The 19294-nt window shown below is 38.8% G+C and overlaps 1 protein-coding gene and 1 long non-coding RNA gene across 2 annotated transcripts; both read right to left on the bottom strand.

The window, feature by feature from the left end:
- Positions 1 to 6845: 6845 nt before the first annotated feature.
- LOC126794042 (uncharacterized) lies at positions 6846 to 8008 on the bottom strand. Its single transcript, XR_007672114.1, has 5 exons — positions 7945 to 8008; positions 7507 to 7571; positions 7307 to 7424; positions 7098 to 7179; positions 6846 to 6962 (listed from the first exon to the last, which is right to left on the bottom strand). It is a non-coding gene; the product is annotated as an uncharacterized LOC126794042 (long non-coding RNA).
- Positions 8009 to 9840: 1832 nt separating this feature from the next.
- On the bottom strand, positions 9841 to 13506 carry LOC126794032 (catalase). Its single transcript, XM_050520678.1, has 8 exons — positions 13347 to 13506; positions 13006 to 13102; positions 12428 to 12705; positions 11092 to 11868; positions 10821 to 10910; positions 10426 to 10493; positions 10252 to 10345; positions 9841 to 10122 (listed from the first exon to the last, which is right to left on the bottom strand). The coding sequence occupies exons 1-8, from the start codon at positions 13359 to 13361 to the stop codon at positions 10063 to 10065; spliced, it is 1479 nt and encodes a 492-aa protein (XP_050376635.1). The 5' UTR covers positions 13362 to 13506; the 3' UTR covers positions 9841 to 10062.
- Between the last annotated feature and the right edge of the window lie 5788 nt (positions 13507 to 19294).

Genomic DNA, 19294 nt, shown 5'->3' with positions numbered 1-19294 from the left:
TCTCTATTCGTGTGTGCTTCAAGGCTACCCAACCTACTGCCTATATACATCATATATATAGCAGCCACATGTATTCCCTAACCCTAGGAATTAAACCTAACTTCCCTTCCTAATACATCTCACATAGAAAAGGAAAAAATCCATAGGAATATGGAATACACCTTTTATTTTGAATCCTTTTCTATAACAATTCCCAAACACCATTTAACTAAATATATATTCCCAAATATATATCAATCTACCCATAATCAAATCGGTGGAGACTTATTTGGTAGGAAAAACAAACCATAATCTTTTCCTAGTCCAATTAGGAAACAACTTCAATTCTCTTTTTGCATATCAAATCTTCATGACTTGTCCTCCACACCTTTGGATCTTCATCAACTATATGGAGGCCAATATATGTACCTTCACGCCGTCGTCTCCGGCCTCCGGCATCTTCCCGTCGGCGTTCCTCGTCGGCGCAGCCCCTGCTCGTCGTCGTTGCAGCCCCCCTCCCCCGCATGCTGCCCCTGCAACACCCATGCACGCACCCTTGCAGCCCCGCACGCAGCCCTGCACGTAGCCAGTCCCGCACGCAGATCCTGCCCTGCAACCCCTGCGACCCCCCTGCTGCCCTGCAGCCTCTGCTCGCAGCCCCTGCACGCACGTACGCAGCCCTACGCGCAGCCCTGCACACAGCTAGCCCCGTAGCCCCACACGCAGCTAGCCCCGCAGCCCCTGCAGCCAGCCCCGCAGTCCCGCAGGGTCTCCTCCGCATTCGCTTCGCAAAAACATCTTTTTGCCCCGCAAGACCCCGCATCAAAGCATTCAAAATTGCTCCTCCCGCATATCTACGCAAGAAACGCGAACTGCACAAGCAAACTCTTCGCTCAAGAGAAGCTACTCCTGTCTTCTCTACCCTTTTGGGCCTATGGCCTGCCGAGCACAATAGCCCTTTGGGCTTCATACTATATTTTCTTTTCCTTTTTCCTATTTCATTATTTAAATGTTCATTGACACGCTTTTATTTCTAACAATATTTCACGTGCTCGTATAGGTAAAATCATTGCTCGTCGTACTATGGTGATGACATTCATGTCGAGATGGACGATACTTTTGTCATCTACATACGATTTTGATCGTATCATCCCAAGATTTTTATGTCATCGGACGAAGATCGAAAAGGAATTCATCAATCAACTTCATGCATGACGATCGATTTGCAGAGCAATTTAATTATATGCGGTCTATTTGGCAGACCAACAAGTATGTTTTTATTAAAATTGCTGCTTTTGAACATATATATATAAATCATCGGGCGCTATTAGCCTTTTCATGTCTTCTTTTCCGGCCTTCTTATTACGCCGATGAGACCAAAGAGGGATATGATTCCCCTCTTGGTCGACGTTTTTCGTGTGACGGTCCTGGGGGAGTCACGTTATTATTTAAAGGGAAGAAATCGATTTCGTGTGGTTGTTTGAGTACACTGTTTTTTTGGGTGCGATCATGAGAATCGCCGTTATGCATCGATTATTTTGTGACCATATACATCACAACCCTTCTAATTCCGGTTACATACTTGAATATTTCGATTATTCGAAACCTATACAACCCCCGTTTCTTATGGATGCGTCGTCATCGCGACTGTTATTTGAATGTTCGAGTTTTCTTAAACTCATGTCTATAAACGATAATACCAAGGTCTACGTACTCATTTATTTGAGTTGAAATTCATTACTCTGAAGCAATACTATTTGCTGACAAAAGATCCCAAAAATAACGAATTTTATTGGACACACTTAAAATGATTTGATGAACGTCTATGACGTTGTATTATCAGAGTTGACCTTAATGCTTACTCCACATCTAAGAAACGCATGCCATTTTTGGCATCTGTATCTATTTCTTGAGGGAATCTTGGAGATGGAAACGTAACATTCTTTCATTCTCAAGTAAGCACATTTTTGAGCCTCAGGCTAAGGCTCCGCCCGATCCGATATGCAAGATTTTGTTGCTACGGACTTTTGATTAGTCAATCTATTTTGACTATGTTTTCTGCTTACTATTTTTCAAGTATGACGTTGGCATTGCCATGTTTTTTGCTCGACTTTAGCTTAAGTCGTCTATTGGAATTGGAAGTTTGGTTGTGTTGTATTAAATATTGGCATATTCTATAAAATTTCTCATATTTCTTGATTAAAAGATGGACTCATGAAAATTTTATTTACCTTGGCTTAACATGCATGGTCAACGTTTGCAACTCACGTGGTTTTTAAATTGGCCGCTTTTGGGTTACATGGGACCCCAATAGCACTACATTGTGATTTTGGACCTTAAAATTTGGAAAACGGACCTCAGAACATCAAAATTGATGTCGTTTTTTCCGGTTACTGTTCCGGCGTTTTCGGAACGTTTTCTGGCGTATTCGCCGCCTTCCGGCCGTTTTCCGACGTTTCCGGCACCGCCATCCGGTTCCTGACGGCGTTCCCGTCGGACCTGAGGTTACGGCCAGCTCCGGCCGCCACCGGCCGGATTTCCGGCAATCGGTGCCGCTGGCTTCCGGTGAGTTTTTCTGACGATTTTTTCGTCGTTTCTCGTTATTTTTCCGGCATATTTGAGTAGTCATTGATGTCACTTTTTCCTAGTCCAAAAATTTCACCCGGTTTTGAGTTATTTTGACATGTTTTTCCGGTTTTCTCCAAGTCGTTTCATATCTCAAACGATTTTATTATTATTGGTGACCACCCGCACCAAATGAATGGTTTTCCACCCTAATTGTTTGGTATTCAACTGCTCCAATACCATGTTTTTCCAACTCTTTAGTTGAAAAATGTAGTTCTATTGCCATGTGATACACTCGATGAGATTGCACATTTGTTTCAATCCCCCGTCTTACAATATCCTATGGCGTATTGTCTAGAGAAGTTCACCGCGTTGTTGACTCTCTTAATTTTATTTTGAGCATGTCCCGCCGTGAAATCGAGTGTTTTGCTTATTGCGTAACCACCCACACTGTCCTACGGCGCAGGTAGTTGTTTTACGGATCTCGTGCGGAGATTGTGTTTCATATCTTCGTGTCGTGCTAAGTTTTAAAGGCCCATACATGCCAATGATGGATTTTCATCTTGATATTTGTGTTAAGAATGGAGAGGAATGAATATGTCAGATTTCATTGACATTAACTTTTTCAAGCTTAGACAGTAGCTTTGTTAGCCTACAGCAGTAGCTTTATGTAACTCAAGATTCTTTGAATCATGGGTTCGGTTTTGCTATCTCCTCGGTTTTGACATGATCATTTTTTGGTCATTTTGAACGAAATATAATGATTCGAGTTCATTGAAATTCACATGATCATCTATTTTTCATGTTCACGAAGCGATTGGAGGAACACCTCACCCGTGCTCCACACGGTGAGGCCGTGCCTATCCGTGCCATGCACGATGAGGCCGAGCCAACCCCTCCCGGTGGCTCCATGGCATTAAGGTCGTCGGTGGCGGCATCCCCTCCTTCACATGAGCTTCTGATGCCTCCCGTGTTTTCTAATGCCTCCATAAGAATCTCTGATGCCTATCGCTCATTTTGTAAAGCTTGTTCTTTTGCTAGATTTCAAGAAAGTCCTTATTTGCTAAGGCTCCAACCGAGAACATTCCATTCTTACAAAGTATTTAAGGTGACATTAGTGGACCATATCCAACCGAATGCAGACGTTTTTTGGTATTTTTATGGTATAGGTTAAGAGAATCGACGCGTTGGTCACACGTCGCTTTGCTTTCCACAAGGAACGCTGCATTTGCTAAGTTTTTAGCTATGATCATCATACTAAGGGCTCACCACCCTTCTCATCCTCTCAAATCTATTTGATTGGATACCGTTGGAGAGTTCACCTCCACGACTTTGATGATTTCGTTTTGCATATCTACTGGGATCGTCGTTGAACATATTATTCCTCATGTTCATTCATTGCACGATCCAGCAGAGCTCGGACTTGGTTATGGGTACTAACCTGCCGATTTTTGCATGGGGATATGTAATGATGTTACATGCAGCGACATTTATTCGTTTCAGACCCACAACTTGCCAAGCGTTTAGTGCATACCAGATGGTCACTGGATACGGTCTCAAGGTTCTTTTCACTAACGCCTATTTGGTTAAAGTTGTTTATGTGACTCTATTGTAGTTATCTCAATAGGTCTACTTGAAACGATTAAGTATTCTGGTTGGTTATGATTTATGAATCACCAACACTTGTCCGCTATTTCCAATCTACAACTGTTGATCTCTATCCTGCGATATTAGCAGACGGTCACTTTGATGAGACATACTTCCCGTCGTTAGGGGGAGATATGGAATGCTCTCGTTCCGGTTTTAACGCCAGGAATTGACGTGGTGTGGCACTGTGTCTCATTAAGATCCCGCACTACTCAAAGTGAGCAAAATGTGCAACGCATTATCTACCTTCAGAAAGTCAAAGATTCGATACTCAATGACTTTACCGATATTGCGAAAGTGACGAGATCGTACATAAATGCTGTGATGTGCCGGTAAGGTTGGAACTCTCAGAATATGAGAGAATTTCATATGACCTGGTCCTAGCACCGTTAGCACCATCCCTGATAGTGGGAAGGAAGCCGGCGATGGCACCATCGTACGCTGTGGTGTTGTCGGCGCCCGTGGTATTGCACCACAAAACAATGGCGGCAAACGCAAAGATGGACTAATAAGGGTCATAGCTTCGGTCTTGGCTCCTACCTAGATGAGGGGGAGACCATTATTCTCTGGAATCAAAACCAAAAAGAAGCGAAATGCGTAGGCACAAGTATTTCGCCCATCATCAAGAGATATTCTCTAAACATGTGTATCAACTAAGTTTCTGTGGGACGCTACAGACTCATTTTGTTGATGTTAGAGAAGAATATAAATCTAATGAATTGATCGTATACAGCGCACGCATGTGTTTAATGGATTGATCTCCCATGATTGATGATGTATTCGCTTATGCTCGTATTCCGTTGTAAAGCATCAACGATGAGCAACTTGACTTAAGTGGAAAGAATCAATACAGACTGAACTAGACTTGTTATGTTGGTCATTGTTCGTAAATGTAATGAGAAATATGAAGTCATGCAATATTTGCAGAACTTATGGCGCAAAGATTGTCTCATTATCCTACTATTAACTACGATGAGTTATATTCTCTCGTTATTGATATAATTGCTTTCCGCTACTTGATCAGTAGTAGTGTCCATGAAAACTGATTTGCAGCATATGATAGTGGTCATAGAATATCTGTAAAGGGATCTTGACGCATATATGAAAGTGCCTAAAGGACTTTAAATGCCTCCAGACCACGGAGAGCTTATGTAATCAGGTTGTGACGTTCGAGAGAACGTAGTACAATTGATTGTAAGAACTCATACCCATATGTGTTCATATGAAAGCTAATTCTTGATTCTTTATTCCGTCTAAGTATAGATGATGAAGAGATTGAATGAGCTATAGATTAATATATGTAAGTGTTCTTGAGATACTATTACTTTCATTATGACGTGATTAACTATGCGCTTATGCATCGTCATTGGACTTGCATTGCTCCTTTGACATAGGTTTAGTTCTACACTTAGTGAACCAACACAAATCCTATCCACACCAACGCCGCCAGCAGCTCCAGCAACATCAACGTACGCCTTGGTGTAGCAGTCGACACTGGTAGCGTAAAGGATACGTACGGTTCCGCTTCGGACCAAAATCAGTCATTCATTGGTCTATTCCCCCATTCTTTTTGCGAAAGACACATTGAATGTGACAAATCATAATCTGTCCAGTTTCGTAGGTCAACTTCAACGAGACCTACAAGACAGCTCACTCGATGAAATATGGTGAAATTGGTACCGTTGGAAAGGTCTATGTGTCTACTTTCCAGGGAGACCAACCATTTGTTCATAGCTATCATATTGAGTGAGTTATGGCCGTTTTAACAAAATAAGATAGTCCTGTCCGGAAATTTGCAAGTCAGTCAACTTCGACAGAGCACTGTGAACTGCTCCGATCGGATTAGGTTGTGAACTTTATGTCATTGGAAAGCCACGGGTGTCTACTTTCCAGAACATTTTACGGTTCGCTGATACCTATTTTGACGAAGAAGTTATGGTCGTTTAAGCGAGTGAATGTCATTCTACCCGAGAATCTGATTTTCATTGTAAACTCTTGTTTTGAGTTGTTATGCAATCTTGTTTCCTAAGATCTAAATTTGACTAAGTATAGCATGAATGATCTAAGGATGTGAGGCTAGATTAATCATTAATCATTAGCCCAATACTACGTTTGAGAAGCACGTAATGAACGTTGTGTACGTTGTTCTTTGTACTCCATGATTATGGCACTAATCAGGAGGAGTCTACCTCACATGATGCTATCAAATGTAGACGGTGTGTTGGGCTCTTTTTCCATTCGATCAAGCTTTTATTTTTACCCAAGAGGTTTTTATTTTACTTGACAAAGTTTTTACCGAGACAACGATGTGTGCACCATGCAACCTAGGCATGCGACACAAGAGAGTGTTCCGGGAGAATTATTATTCTACCATTGTGTGTCTTAGCCTAATAGGTTTCTTGTTATGAGATAGATTAGCATCTCCGTAATAGATTAGGACTTTGAATCCTACCGGATTGTGGTTTTGTAATGCCTATATATAGGCCCCCATATCATTCAATAATACACAATTATTTCATCCTGAAATACAAACAACAATATTGCATTAAGACTGATTAAAAGTATATTGGTTTCAAAAACATGTAATGTACAAAACTAGTATAGTACTGGAATGAAATCAAAAATCAAAACTGAAAAACAATAAGACACTTAAGATCAGTTGAGCCAACATAGTGATGGTTTGCCTGTAGTCTCTCAATCATCATCAAGCATCCCAATATCTCAGACCTCCATGACCTTCTATACTAGTTAGTATTGGTGTTTGTATATAACTGCATGAAATATGACACAATTACATGAAAAACACTCATTCCTAACAAACTGACATGCATTGAGGGTGAAAACATAGGTGATCATATTTAGATAAAGAATGAAAACTCGGCAGTAAAGGAATGAGATCTACTTACCATGGTTTCTTGCTCTACTTATCAAACTGCTTTAGTATAAACAGAATGCATGGTTGCATCAACGACATGGCAGTATATGCCTCTGATAACATGAGAGCCACGTTCCCCACACATATTATCATTTGAGAGAAAATGACAATAAATCAGAAACTAAAATTATAACCAAGCAGAGTAGTAATCACAATTCAAATTGAAAATAGCTTGCCAACCTGCGCAATGGCATGTTCACATTGACGCTTAAGACCTTCCAGAAGATACTGATCAGCAGCTTTGAGGAGATCATGAGCAATATCCAAATCAACATCAATTGATCCCGTGTATATGAATCTAGGAGGAGAAAGAAGATCACAATGATCAAAGAGGGTTCAATCAACTTTTACTCTTAACTAGGGGTAATTAAGTAGCCTACCTCATCATCAGTTTAAACACCCCCCATCGAATATTTGGAATCTCTACATCCTTGGCATCTCTTTTCTGCAAACATTTTTTTTCACTTTGTTAATATGAATAATAAAAAAGGCAAATGAACAAGCACACACAGAAAAATATATATTCTATGAGCTATTACTTCATCCATTCTTTTGTGGGATAAGTTTACGCTTAGCCAGTTTACAAATATATAGAACAAGTCAGTGACCAGTTTAAGGAATCAATCTACTGTTGCGTTTTTATTATCATTGTTTGCATATGAAATGTGGGGAGATGAGGATTGGATTCAGTAAATGTTCACCCTTTAGAAACAGCTATGAATCAAATAAAGAATTGGAACATTTACACAGTTAAAATAAATTGAACAACAGAAGTGACCAAAGTAAAGATAAGGGCCAGGATCAAGAACAATCCCCACCATTAACTAAGAATGTTATATCAGAAAGCGTTGGATTGTTTACGTATTGCTCACCTAAATACACCTGAAAATAGAACACAGTAATCACATCAGAAAGTTAGAGATCTAAACATACATGCCAGGAATCAGTTTGTTTGAGCACAGTGTTGAAACACATTTGACCACAAATGTCTCGCTATAATAATTTCAAAATACAGCCCTAGCAATCATCAACTAGCCATAGTCTAGGCAATAATTAGATGTATTATATTTTTAGATGTTCAAAACCCCTTTACAATAATGTTCTCAAGAGAAGGATGTATATCAGAAGAAATAAAAACACTCCTTAAACCTCCTCAATGCTCAAGCACTTTGACAATCAAAGCAAACAGTAAATCTGATCAGTGGACGTTCAATAACACCACTGCTAATTATTAAGCGAAATATAAACACATTGATCCCCTTAGAAATTTGAAGTAAAGAAAAATCACAATGTTATAAGTTCATTAAACCAATATAGTAAATACATGTGACTTTGGTGCTGGAGGAACTGCATCTACATGAGAGAGTGGAGTGGCTTTTGTAGCCAATTCATGCAAAGCCAATGAAGCAGCAACATGATGCTTCAGGCTTTGGGACTCAAGGAGCTCCAACATCAACTCCAATCTTGCAAGAAACAGTTTCATGGAAAAATCCTTAAATGTGTAATCCAATGTACTGAACCAAGCAATTTCATTTACACAATATCTCATTTTGAATTAGTTGGGTGGAGTACTACAAGCAAACAGAAAGCAAGCACAGAACAAAAGCAAGAAAGCAGCCACATCAAACCAAGCAAACAAGAATGATACATATGGCAAGTTTTTTATTTTAGCACACACTTGTCTAGGACCTGAATATTTAACAAGATACCACACGAAATTACAATCAGTACTCTTTGCCACACAAAGTCCTACCTTTGTCATTTAAGAATCTTAGCCCTACCTAATGAAGGAGTATCGAACACCGACCTTTGTGTTCAATGAAAATGACCTGGACGATCTCCAGGCTTACAAAGATGAGCAAAAGTCTGGCCGGACTCCACCGTCGTCAAGTTGCCCTTTGCTCCGCTGCTGTAAGAGAACGCATCACAGATCTGCACCCGACTATAACCATGGAACCCGACCCAGATCCAAACAATCCAAGCCGATCCAGGTCGCACCTCTATAGATTTGACGACCCAAGCCCTTCCCCCATCGAATCGATGTCGCAAACCGTCGTTGATCTCTTTCTACGACTCGCAAACACCCACATAGAGGAAACACGACATGTCCAACGACTGCGAAAGGACTAGCCGCCAGACCGGGTTAGAGGAGGTTGGTTTTTTGCAAATGGCAAGGGTTACCCATCGAATTATTCAGAAATCCAGCAAAATCTGAGGAATTAGGGGGACGGGCAAAGTGTTAATTTAATCGGAGGAGGTTGGTTTTTTGCTCAACCTAGTCTTCGACTCTTTTCTTTCGGGGAAAAGAGAAGTATTATATGGAGACAGACCGGACATATCTAAAGAGCAAGCTACAATATGTGCATAATGGAGGTAGACATTGGACAAAATGGCTTTGGTATGTGCATTATGGAGACGGACATTGGGCAAAATAGCTTTGGTTCCTTGATATTATTCACGCTGCACATATAAAATGCATCTAAAATTGGAACGAAACAATCATGACCGTCCCTATTAATGTTATATGGGTACAAAAATCAACTTCGTCCCCAATGAGTCCGTGCCCATTGCTCCAATAGCTAGTAGTGCGGGACATGCATGTTGAAAAGGTGAAACAATTGAGAACCGAGAAATCTAGCATCCTGGTTTGATCATGCACGAAGTATTACATAATATGCAATATGCAACATAATATGCAACATGTCAACTGTTCAAGTATATTAAACATGTATTACTAAATAATATTATGTATGTAATTTTTGGAAACAAGATATGATCGCCGCATATGACCGGCACTTATTACACTGGAGGAACGGGTCACATTACATGCTGACGTTTAGGGTAACATATTTCAAGGACTGACAAATATAACGTGCAGACTTATCCTCTCACAGATATGTTTTTCTTGCCCAACTTGAACATGTTCAATTTCAATCTCAAAAGCTCGGCCTCACATTAAGATGAGATGCGAGTTTCTGACCCAGGGATTTATCAGCCTGCATTGCCAATACCAGCATATAGCATCAAAACCTGACGTTCAGGCTAATACCAACTCTCACATTCTTAGAAAAAAAAATGTTCCAACTCCACAAATTCATAACGTGATACTTGGCAAAAAGACTCACCTGAGACCAGTATGAGATCCAAATGCTGCGAATCTCATGGGTGCAACGTGGGTCAGAAAGGGCATCTACCCACCTGCGGATATACCGTTCTTGCCTGAAATAGAGGAAATAAAACATTGTAATATATACCAAAGTACATCTATTTGCTTGTACAGACATCATAGGGAAAGGTACCTGTCGGGATCAAAAGATCTGTATCTCTCTCCAGCTTGCTTGAAGTTGTTCTCCTTCTGAATCATGCACTGCATAACCAACAAAGCCAGTATGATCACTTCCATAACAGAGACATCCACGCTACAATATAGAGAAATATGTTGCCGGGTTTCTCAGAATCGTGGCATTTCTCAGGAGAGAGTATGTTTACTAAGTACAAATATATATCATGTGTTAGAGCGAATCATTAATAGTCCAGATGTGATACTTATTTGACTACAAATATAAGTTTATCATCTGCTGCTGGAACACCCGAAATAAGAGGGGAAATAATATCGAAAATATAATTTACATATAGTGGACACCGTAAAAGGGAAATCAGAAAAAAAAAATCAAAATCAATAATGAAAACTGACCCTCTCACGCCTTCCAGTGTAGACAGCAGGAGGAATGGGGTGGGTCTCAGCATGACGAACAGGGTCAAATCTTGATGGGAAGTAATTAACCTGAAAAGCAACAAAAAAAACCTCCAATGAGGGCAGATTCAGGTGAATAAAGAAGCATACGGTTAAGAGTAACATCTCAGCTTCTTCAGCAATGAGAATGTGCAGCAACAATAGCATCCAATGAGAAAAAGGATGTTAACCGGACTCATACTGGAAGAATGGATAGGTAATAACAAAGTACCTCCTCATCCCTGTGCATGAAATTCATCAATCCCTCATGGTGATTGTTGTGGTGAGCACACTTGGGAGCATTAGGGGGAAGTTGCAGATAGTTTGGGCCAAGACGGTGCCTCTGAGTATCAGCATATGAGAAAATTCGAGTCTGGAGCAATTTATCATCGGAATAATTGACACCAGGGACAACAAGTGCAGGGCAGAATGCAAGTTGTTCATTCTCTGCAAAGAAGTTGTCGATGTTTCTGTTCAGAACCAAACGACCAACTGGCTGCAGGGGGAGAATATCCTCGGGCCAAGTCTTGGTCACATCAAGCGGATCAAAGTCAAACTTGTCCTCGTGATCGGGATCAATTGTCTGAATGAAAAGTTTCCACTCAGGGTAGTTCCCAGCTGCAATTGAATCGTACAGATCTTGGGTAGCATGGCTGTGGTTAGCTCCTCCAACCTTAACAGCCTCATCATCCAATAAACACTTGACTCCACATGTGGGTTTCCAGTGAAATTTCACGTAGTGTGCTTTCCCAGTCTTACTGATAAGAGTGTATGTATTAACACCAGAACCTTCCATGTGCCTGTAATCTTGTGGAATTCCCAGGTCATCAAATAGGAAGGTGAACATGTGCAGACTTTCTGGATGGTGGGAAAAGAAGTCGAGGATCCTCCAATTCTCTTGGATGTGGGACTTCGGGTTAGGCTTGAGAGCATGGACCATGTCTGGGAATTTCATTCCATCACGGACAAAAAAGACAGGGAAATTGTTTCCCACCAAGTCAAAATTGCCCTACAATCAAGAAAAACGATGCAAAATATGAGTAACCATTGAAAAAGAAAAAAAAAACACAATAAAAACTACATGAAATTAATAAACATACTAGCAAGAAATCAACATCCTGCACTAGAACAGGTAGCAGGAAAACTACCATATGCTTAACATAATTGTACCCAGCGTAGGATATTAGGACCAGACACCCACCAAAAATAAAAAGCACAAACACACAGACAGCCCCTTCTTTATTTTGAAATAAACAATGAAAGGAAAGTGATAAGACTGCATAGTTTTCTCAGACTGATTGGTTTAATAATGACTAAATTACATGATAGCTCTCAAGAATGCTACCTGCACCAATTATATACAACTACTGTTCTCACAATGTCTATCTCAATCCTTGTTATTAATCTAAGTTTCAGTATATTGAGGTCATTCAATTATCATGAAAGTGATGATATTTACATTTACATAATCCATTATATACAGTTATGATAATCACAAATGTCCATTTAAGTAATGATTATACAGCTAAAGACAGGATGTTGAGATCATTCAACACCATCAACCTCACCTCTCTGGTGTAAAACTTCACTGCAAAACCGCGAGGATCCCTCAGGGTTTCAGGGCTGCCACGCTCATGGATAACAGTTGAGAAACGCACAATGACAGGGGTCTGCACTCCAGGGGCGCGAAGGAAGTCAGCACATGTAAGATGAGAAATATCATGGGTGACCTCAAAGAATCCCTTTGCACTGGCTCCCCTAGCATGGACAACACGCTCCGGGATACGCTCCCTATCAAAATTGGCAAGTTTCTCAACCAAGTGATAGTCCTCGAGCAGAATTGGACCTGAAAACAGACACAATTAAGTATTAAATTCTTTAGAATGCAAAACTGCTAAAGCTTCCTCACAATGAATTACGTTCCCTGCACTTAAGCTAAAGGTTTCCGGAACCATTTATGTTCAATCTTCCTTTTTATTATTTCGAAAGCGTACTTTAGTTCTGAAAAATAACGTTGGCTATTAGAAGAACATCACAATCTCGATACAAGTAAACAGCTCGAACACGAAACAAGTAAACAACAGCAACAAAGGATAGTTTTCGGCAGTCGAAAAACAGCTCAAACAGCTCAAAAAGGGGGAAATACCTCTTTGGCCAACGGTCAGAGAAGAGTTGTTGTTCCACACAGGAGCACCGGAGTTGGTGGTCCAATACGGCGAGTTGTAAGCACTTGAAGGACGGTGCTGCATCATCATAATAACAACCAATAGCAAATCAAAACCATGATCAAATCCAATAGACAAAAGCGCAAGCAATCACATAAATCTCTCTGCGGTCTAAATATCAAAATTATCAATTAAAAAGAGCTGGAAAGACTTGAGGCCGTTAAGGAATCTGTAATCTTTCGATAATTGAGTGATTGATTGTAAAATTAAGCTCAAGGAATTGAAATTAAGTGGAAGAAGAAAAAATGAGAGAGAAGAGTACCTGGTAAGGATCCATGGTTGGATGAAAGTGAGGAGAGAGACAAAGAGGTGGAAGAGATTAAGAATAGAAATCGTGTGGCAATCGGAGGTGGAGTTTGTAAATTTGGGAAATTTATAAAGCCAGAGGACTCCTTATCCACGCACTTCCCAGACTTCGAGAGTCGGACTCTCTCTCAGTCTCATCTCCATCTATTTATCATCTCACGAGTCGGATGTCATTCTCGGATATCCTAATATTTATTTTCACGTATCTTATTTTTCAAAAAAAAAAATGCTGATTCTCATTTCCCAATTTCTGTTTCCTGACTTAATTATATAACCGGTACTTTTTTTTGTATAAGGTGACTCGTAACTTTGGTCAATGTAAAACTCTAGATATAAGATTATATTTCAAAATGTGACTACTACTGGTAATCACGGTAACTATCAAGCTATTACGTTTGCTACAAATTATACTTATGTTATGTTACAGTCTCGAATTTTGAATGTAAAAATTTGAATTCGAAGCCATGAAAACTCTAAAACAATCTCAGATATATTGAAATCATCTTATCATAACAGTGTATCGAAACTGAGTCCACAACATGACTCAGTCGACTTGAATAATACATAATCAGTTTATACCTTAGTATTATAATCAATGGAAATGTAAAATTCACTCAACCCTCACCACAAACAGACGAAATAAATCTTCAGAGTAAGCCCTCCGAATCTGCTAATTCTCACATGCAGAACTATCCATTACACCATCGAATTGGTGCACCGGGATTGTAAACACAAACCCAGTAAGCTTTTCAGCCCGTATGAGTAAACCAACAGTAAACATACATCGCATACAAATGAAATACATCAAATAACATTTAAAGACAAACGTACTCATGCGACACTGGGAAACTCATCTGTTACCCAAAATCATTTAAAAATATGGGTATTCATGAGACCCAGGCACTCATCTGTTACCTCTCATGCAGTACACCGACTGACACTGGGTAACCCATATGTACCCAATGTCACTAAAAAAATAGGGGTACTCATGAGACCCAAGCAACTCATTTGTTACCTCTCATGCAGTACACCGGCAAACAGACTAGCGCTCTAACTGAATCGTAACTGTCACCCGACCAAGGCTTGGTTCCGATACTGCCAACACGTCCGAAGACAGAAAACACATCCGAAGACATAACGTTTTAACAAGACTCAATGTTAAAACCACGTACAATAACAATCCACCTATGTTATTGTACTACAACCAAGCGACTCTTGCTCAAATAAAATATATATAGTTGCCACAGTATAATTCATTTGGAAATAAGAACGTAACAGTATATAATATAGCAACCCATATATATGTATCGTACATAACATTTTATACACATACACAACCCACTATATTATATACATGTCATAGTTCGATCTTTTTAAGAAAACGTAAATATGAGTCACCACCAAAGGTAGATTCGTCATAGTGAGATTTAGTCACATTCACCATAGTCCATAATCACTAAAATCTTTTTAAAATCATTTATTAAAATAGCGTTTCACTTACCCATGAACCATAGACGATCAAGTTCACGTAATTTAAACCAAAACATATTTTTTAAATAATTTTTATAAACTAGTGATGCAACGACTATGGTGACAACTCAAACTAAATTCAATAATTATAATACTACTTTGATCATGATGGCCATTGTGAGGTTCACTCACGTTATTTCCCGTGTGCAACTTCCACGACACTGAAAGCGATTCCCTCACTCGTTTCGTCGGTCACCTAATAGCATGATAAAATGCTTAGAAAACGATACGTAAAAATATTAGGTGACGATTTTTTCAGCACAACCAAATGTTGTTTCATAAAACATTGTTCACATAACATTATTCATGCTTTATTGTTTAATATATATTGTTCGGGTTTACTGTTTTACAGAACACTGATCACAGTTACTGTTTATAAACAATGTTTTCACAGTCACTGTTCATGAACATCGTTTCACAGTCACTGTTCATGAACATTGTTTCACAGTATTGTTCATGCGCGCAACTGTTTGCCGACCACCACCAATGACCACTACAATCTAAATGACATTCCGAACAACTTTCTAGTTCACCACAAAGTCTAATTCTGAACCTAAACACTTCAATTTAACAAAACCGAAAAGGCCCAATTTAAAACCTATAATTTCTTTTCTTCGATTCTCCTAGCCCACAATGATTTGGGTTACATCTTTTGGAGGGTTTGTCGTATGGAATGAGACCTTCAAAATGAGACAAGAATCTTACCGATTGGTTGCCAGAGGAGGGAGATCCGACGAGTTGAAGTTCGGTAAAATATGTATTTTTTCGGGGGAACTTCCGGGCTTCGCCGCTCCCAAAGGCGGTGAGATAGCGGGTGGCGCTGCTACCAATCGACAGGGGACGTAGCAACCTTTCAAACGTGACCAGTGCGCTGCTCTTTGGTGGCCGGACGGCGGAGATCCGACGGCCCAAAGTCGGCCGCTCGGGGAGAGAATTTTTGGATTCTTAGGGGGTGAACAGTACCGATCCAAATTTCTGATTTTCTCCCCATTTTTCTCTTTAATTCCATTATTTATACTATTTCCCAAAAATATCCAAATACCTTCTGATTCGTAACTTCTTCCTACGAACTCCGATTTAGGCGTGCCGCATGTCCACGAATTCGTATTAACGAACTCTACGACTTTTATGAAAAAAGTTTTCGAAGAAACCCAATGAGTCAAAAGTCAACTCTTAGACTCGTCAGATTGAACGTTCTCGAACAATTAATCTTTCGAACTATTTCGTTTTCATCCTCATGAAATAAAATTGGGCAATGACCAACTTAATAATATCGGGGAACTCATTGGAAATTAGATATCAATTTTCAGGGTATTACATGTTATGACATTGTTTGTACTTTTGCTCATTCTAGTCTTCTTTTGATCAAATTGACATTCCTCATATGTGATTTGTTAATGAAATTTGATGCTTCATTATCTAATGGTACCGCCTATATTGGGTTTGTGCTTATATACCATAATGTAATTCCTCACGTGGTTGCAGTTAAAATGCGTGGAGATACTGGTGTTGTGGCGTTAGAAAAAAATGTTCTTATGGGAGGACTGTGAGATACAACCCATTAGATTAAATCATTTTGAATTTATTTAAGATGCACTTTCTAAATCCACATTCATTAGGGGCGACACATAAAAAAAATGGCAAAAATGCCGATTTACACCTCAAATTTGGCTGAAATTGTCAATTTACACCCTGAACTTGCATTTGAGTCAATTTACCTCCTAAACTTGGTAAAAATTGCCGATTTACACCCCGAACTTGTATTTGAGTCAATTTACCTCCTAAACTTGGTAAAAATTGCTGATTTACACCCCGAACTTGTATTTGAGTCAATTTACCTCCTAAACTTGGTAAAAATTGCCGATTTGCACCACATCCGTTAAATTTAACTGTTTTTATCCAATTTTGCGTCACATGTCATGCACATGAGGGGTAATGTTGTCATTTTCTATTTATATTTTTCTTTAAAACAAATAAAAATATTTTTTTAAATGAGGATTATTTTGTTAATCAAATTATTTATTTACATCTTTTTTTCTACCTACTTAACCCTACTTTGAATTATATATTCAATATACCTACCCATTCAAATATAGTGTGTTGTGTATAAATATATTTTTATATGTACACATTGTTGGAAGATGAACAAAACGAGAATAATAACGACGTAATAGAACAGAACGTAACCGTTTATTGATTGATAATGAGGCCAATATATAGGCATTACATAACCACAATCCCGTAAGATTCGGAGTCCTAATCTATTACAGAGATGCGAATCTATCTCTAACATGAAACCTAATCAGGCTAAGACACACACAATGGTAGAATAGTAATTCTCTCGGAACACACATTTATTTTTAATTTTCATTGTATTTATTTATTTATATTTTTTCTAATATTTTTTAACATACCATATCACATAAAATAATAAATATATAAATCAATAACATGTTTCGAAAAAACAAACATTGTAGCAAGTGTTCCTCTTAAGTAATTTTATTAATTTATTTCATTATTCAATATGAATAAATATATAATGACAATATTACCCCTTAAATGCATGACATGTGACGCAAAATTGGATAGAAACAGTTAAATTTAACGGATGGGGTGCAAATCGGCAATTTTTACCAAGTTTAGGAGGTAAATTGACTCAAATACAAGTTCGGGGTGTAAATCAGCAATTTTTACCAAGTTTAGGAGGTAAATTGACTCAAATGCAAGTTTGGGGTGCAAATTGACAATTTCAGCCAAATTTGGAGTGCAAATCGGCATTTATGCCAAAAAAAATCAATTGAAAACCACTGGTGTGATGGCTTCTAAACTTAGCAAAATTTTGCTACATGTTGGAGCATAAAAAGCATTTGTGACATGTATCATCGTTCCATTAGGAAATTAAAATCAAGTAACCCCTCGCCCTATGAATGCTTGTGATGATTCAATCATCATAGTTGATGAGGAGTTATAATACACTACATTTGTAAATAGTTGCATATCCTTTAGGATTGTGTTGGCAGTTCCATATTTAGTTAAGCACTCAATTTCTCATTAATACATAACAATTTTCGAAAATGCTCGTCAGAGTGTTGCCAGTGTTGTAGTTACGTATCAACTCAAACGTGTGTTGATACGTAAAGAGAAGCGAGTTGAAAGAATTCAGATAGCATAAGAGCTTCTATTTACAAAATACCTTTCATGTAGCTATTAAGAATCATAGTTCTACAATGAAATAATATGATTGTTTTCTCATATGCCTATTAAACGTATGTTGATACGTACAGAGAATCGAGTTGAAAGAATTCAAATAGCATAAGAGCTTCTATTTACAAAATGTGTTTCATGTAGCTATTAAGAATCATAGTTCTACAATAAAATAATACGATTGTTTTCTCCTATACCTATTAAATCGGGGCACACATAAATTTAATTTTATATATATATATATGCTCAATTATTAATCAAATTTATAATACTTTGGAAAAAAGAAAAAAAATGACTATCCGGCCCATCCATGTAGTGAAGGGGCGCTCTTCGTCGAAAACTTGTAAGAATATTGCCGTGATAATGCGATATATTGATTGTTATTGAAATCGGCGATATACTTAAGTCTAAACAGGGACCCACAATGAAATAATATTTTGTTTTTCGACAGGATAAAGAAACAATAATATTTATGGTACAGAGTACAGACTTGTGAGATAAAGCTTTGTAAGAAATCGATTAATAATTGCGAACGTCATGGAGTCATGGTTCCTTATCTTGATTTTGGGTTTTAGCTAAACCCTGCGCACAGCCACTTATGAGTAATTGTAATGCTCCACTCACAACATGCCACGTATGCATAAACCCCTCGAAACGTGTGCTATTGGCACACAAACACAGACCATCTGCAAGGGCCAGGAGATATGCTCCTTCTTCTCCCCGCTATTTTGGTGTTACACTAGGAACTGTGTGTGAAAGCTCCCAAGATCGCTAAATATTCCGATAAGGTTGGCATGGGCTTCTGAGGTAATTAGCTAAGCCACATTTTTGGTGCATATTACTCTAATAGTATCACCACATAATTTCTCTCTTTTTAGAGAAAATAATATCAGAACCCATTCGCGATTCTTCGATTTTTAAATACTGCAAAATAATCTCCAGTATGTGATGTCTTTCCAATCCGAGAATTAGAAGCGTGCTTAGTGCAATTTCACCCAAGTGATCGAACGCCACAAGTCCCCAGTATCGAACTAAGAATCCCTGGTGCTAAAATTAGATCATGACGTTAAGGAAACCACAAATGTGGTTGTATTGATGACCTTCAGGGTGGTAGAGGGTAAGTGTCCTCTTGTATTTGTTACATCACTCCATAGTATACACACTTCTTTT

The sequence above is a fragment of the Argentina anserina genome, chromosome 5 (assembly GCF_933775445.1).
Source record: "Argentina anserina chromosome 5, drPotAnse1.1, whole genome shotgun sequence".
Classification (NCBI taxonomy): Eukaryota; Viridiplantae; Streptophyta; class Magnoliopsida; order Rosales; family Rosaceae; genus Argentina; species Argentina anserina.
This window is presented reverse-complemented; position numbering and strand designations above follow the sequence as displayed.